At 67.7% G+C, this 1,323-nt stretch overlaps 1 protein-coding gene across 1 annotated transcript; it reads left to right on the top strand.

Annotated features, from left to right (window-relative positions):
- The first annotated feature begins 10 nt into the window (after positions 1–10).
- Positions 11–1,317, top strand: LOC113942226 (gap junction delta-2 protein-like). Its single transcript, XM_027633360.1, has 2 exons — positions 11–862; positions 919–1,317. Exon 1 carries the CDS (start codon positions 108–110, stop codon positions 849–851), a length of 744 nt encoding a protein of 247 aa, XP_027489161.1. The 5' UTR covers positions 11–107; the 3' UTR covers positions 852–862; positions 919–1,317.
- Positions 1,318–1,323: the final 6 nt, after the last annotated feature.

Here is a 1,323-nt window from a genome sequence, read left to right on the forward strand (position 1 = left end):
CCCCCCCCCCCCCTCGTCCCGGCAGGATCCTGCTGACGGTCGTCGTGATCTTCCGCATCCTCATCGTGGCCATCGTGGGCGAGACGGTTTACGAGGACGAGCAGACCATGTTCATGTGCAACACCCTCCAGCCCGGCTGCAACCAGGCCTGCTACGACAAGGCCTTCCCCATCTCCCACATCCGCTACTGGGTCTTCCAGATCATCCTGGTGTGCACGCCCAGCCTCTGCTTCATCACCTACTCCGTGCACCAGGCGGCCAAGCAGCGCGAGCGCCGCTGCTCCTTCCTCTACGACGCCAAGAGGGCCAAGGGGGGGCCGGGGGCGCCCGCCAAGGACGAGCCGGACGGGCCGCCCGACGCCAAGGACGCGGCGCCGGCCGCCACGGGAGCGCCGGGGCCTCGCCCGGGGCGCAGCGCCAAGGCCAAGCGCCAGGAGGGCATCTCGCGCTTCTACGTGATCCAGGTGGTTTTCCGCAACGCGCTGGAGATCGGCTTCCTGGGCGGGCAGTACTTCCTCTACGGCTTCAACGTGCCCGCCATCTTCGAGTGCGGGCGCTACCCCTGCGTCAAGGAGGTGGAGTGCTACGTGTCGCGCCCCACCGAGAAGACCGTGTTCCTCGTCTTCATGTTCGCCGTGTCCGGCGTCTGCGTCCTGCTCAACCTGGCCGAGCTCAACCACCTGGGCTGGCGCAAGGTGCGGGCGGCCGTGCGCGGGGCCCGCGCCCGCCGGAAATCCCTGGGGGAGGCCTCGGCCCGGCGCAAGGACCCGCCCGGGGCCGCGCCCGCCACGCCCGCCCCCGCCGCGCCCACCCTGGGCAGGACGCAGTCCAGCGAGTCGGCCTATGTGTGATGGACAGGCCTGGCCTAAACCTGGTCCTGTGTGTGATAGACCTGGGCAGGACACAGTCCAGCGAGTCGGCCTACGTGTGACAGGCCTGGCCTAGGCCTGGTCCTACCTGTGACAGCCCTGGGCAGGACACAGTCCAGCGAGTCGGCCTACGTGTGACAGGCCTGGCCTAAACTCAGTCCAGCAAGTCGGCCTATATGTGAGGGACAGGCCTAGGCCTGGTCCTACCTGTGACAGCCCTGGGCAGGACGCAGTCCAGCGAGTCGGCCTACGTGTGACAGGCCTGGCCTAGGCCTGGTCCTACCTGTGACAGCCCTGGGCAGGACTCAGTCCAGCAAGTCGGCCTACGTGTGACAGGCCTGGCCTAAACTCAGTCCAGCGAGTCAGCCTGTGTGTGAGGGACAGGCCTAGGCCTGGTCCTACCTGTGACAGTCACCCTGGACAGGACGCAGTCCAGCGAGTCGGCCTATGTGTG

The sequence above is a fragment of the Corapipo altera genome, unplaced genomic scaffold, assembly GCF_003945725.1.
Source record: "Corapipo altera isolate COAL_440 unplaced genomic scaffold, ASM394572v1 59126, whole genome shotgun sequence".
Lineage (NCBI taxonomy): Eukaryota > Metazoa > Chordata > Aves > Passeriformes > Pipridae > Corapipo > Corapipo altera.

Coding starts and splice junctions, on each gene's coding strand:
- LOC113942226 (XM_027633360.1), top strand. CDS start 108: ATGTTCATGTGCAACACCCTCCAGCCCGGCTGCAACCAGGCCTGCTAC.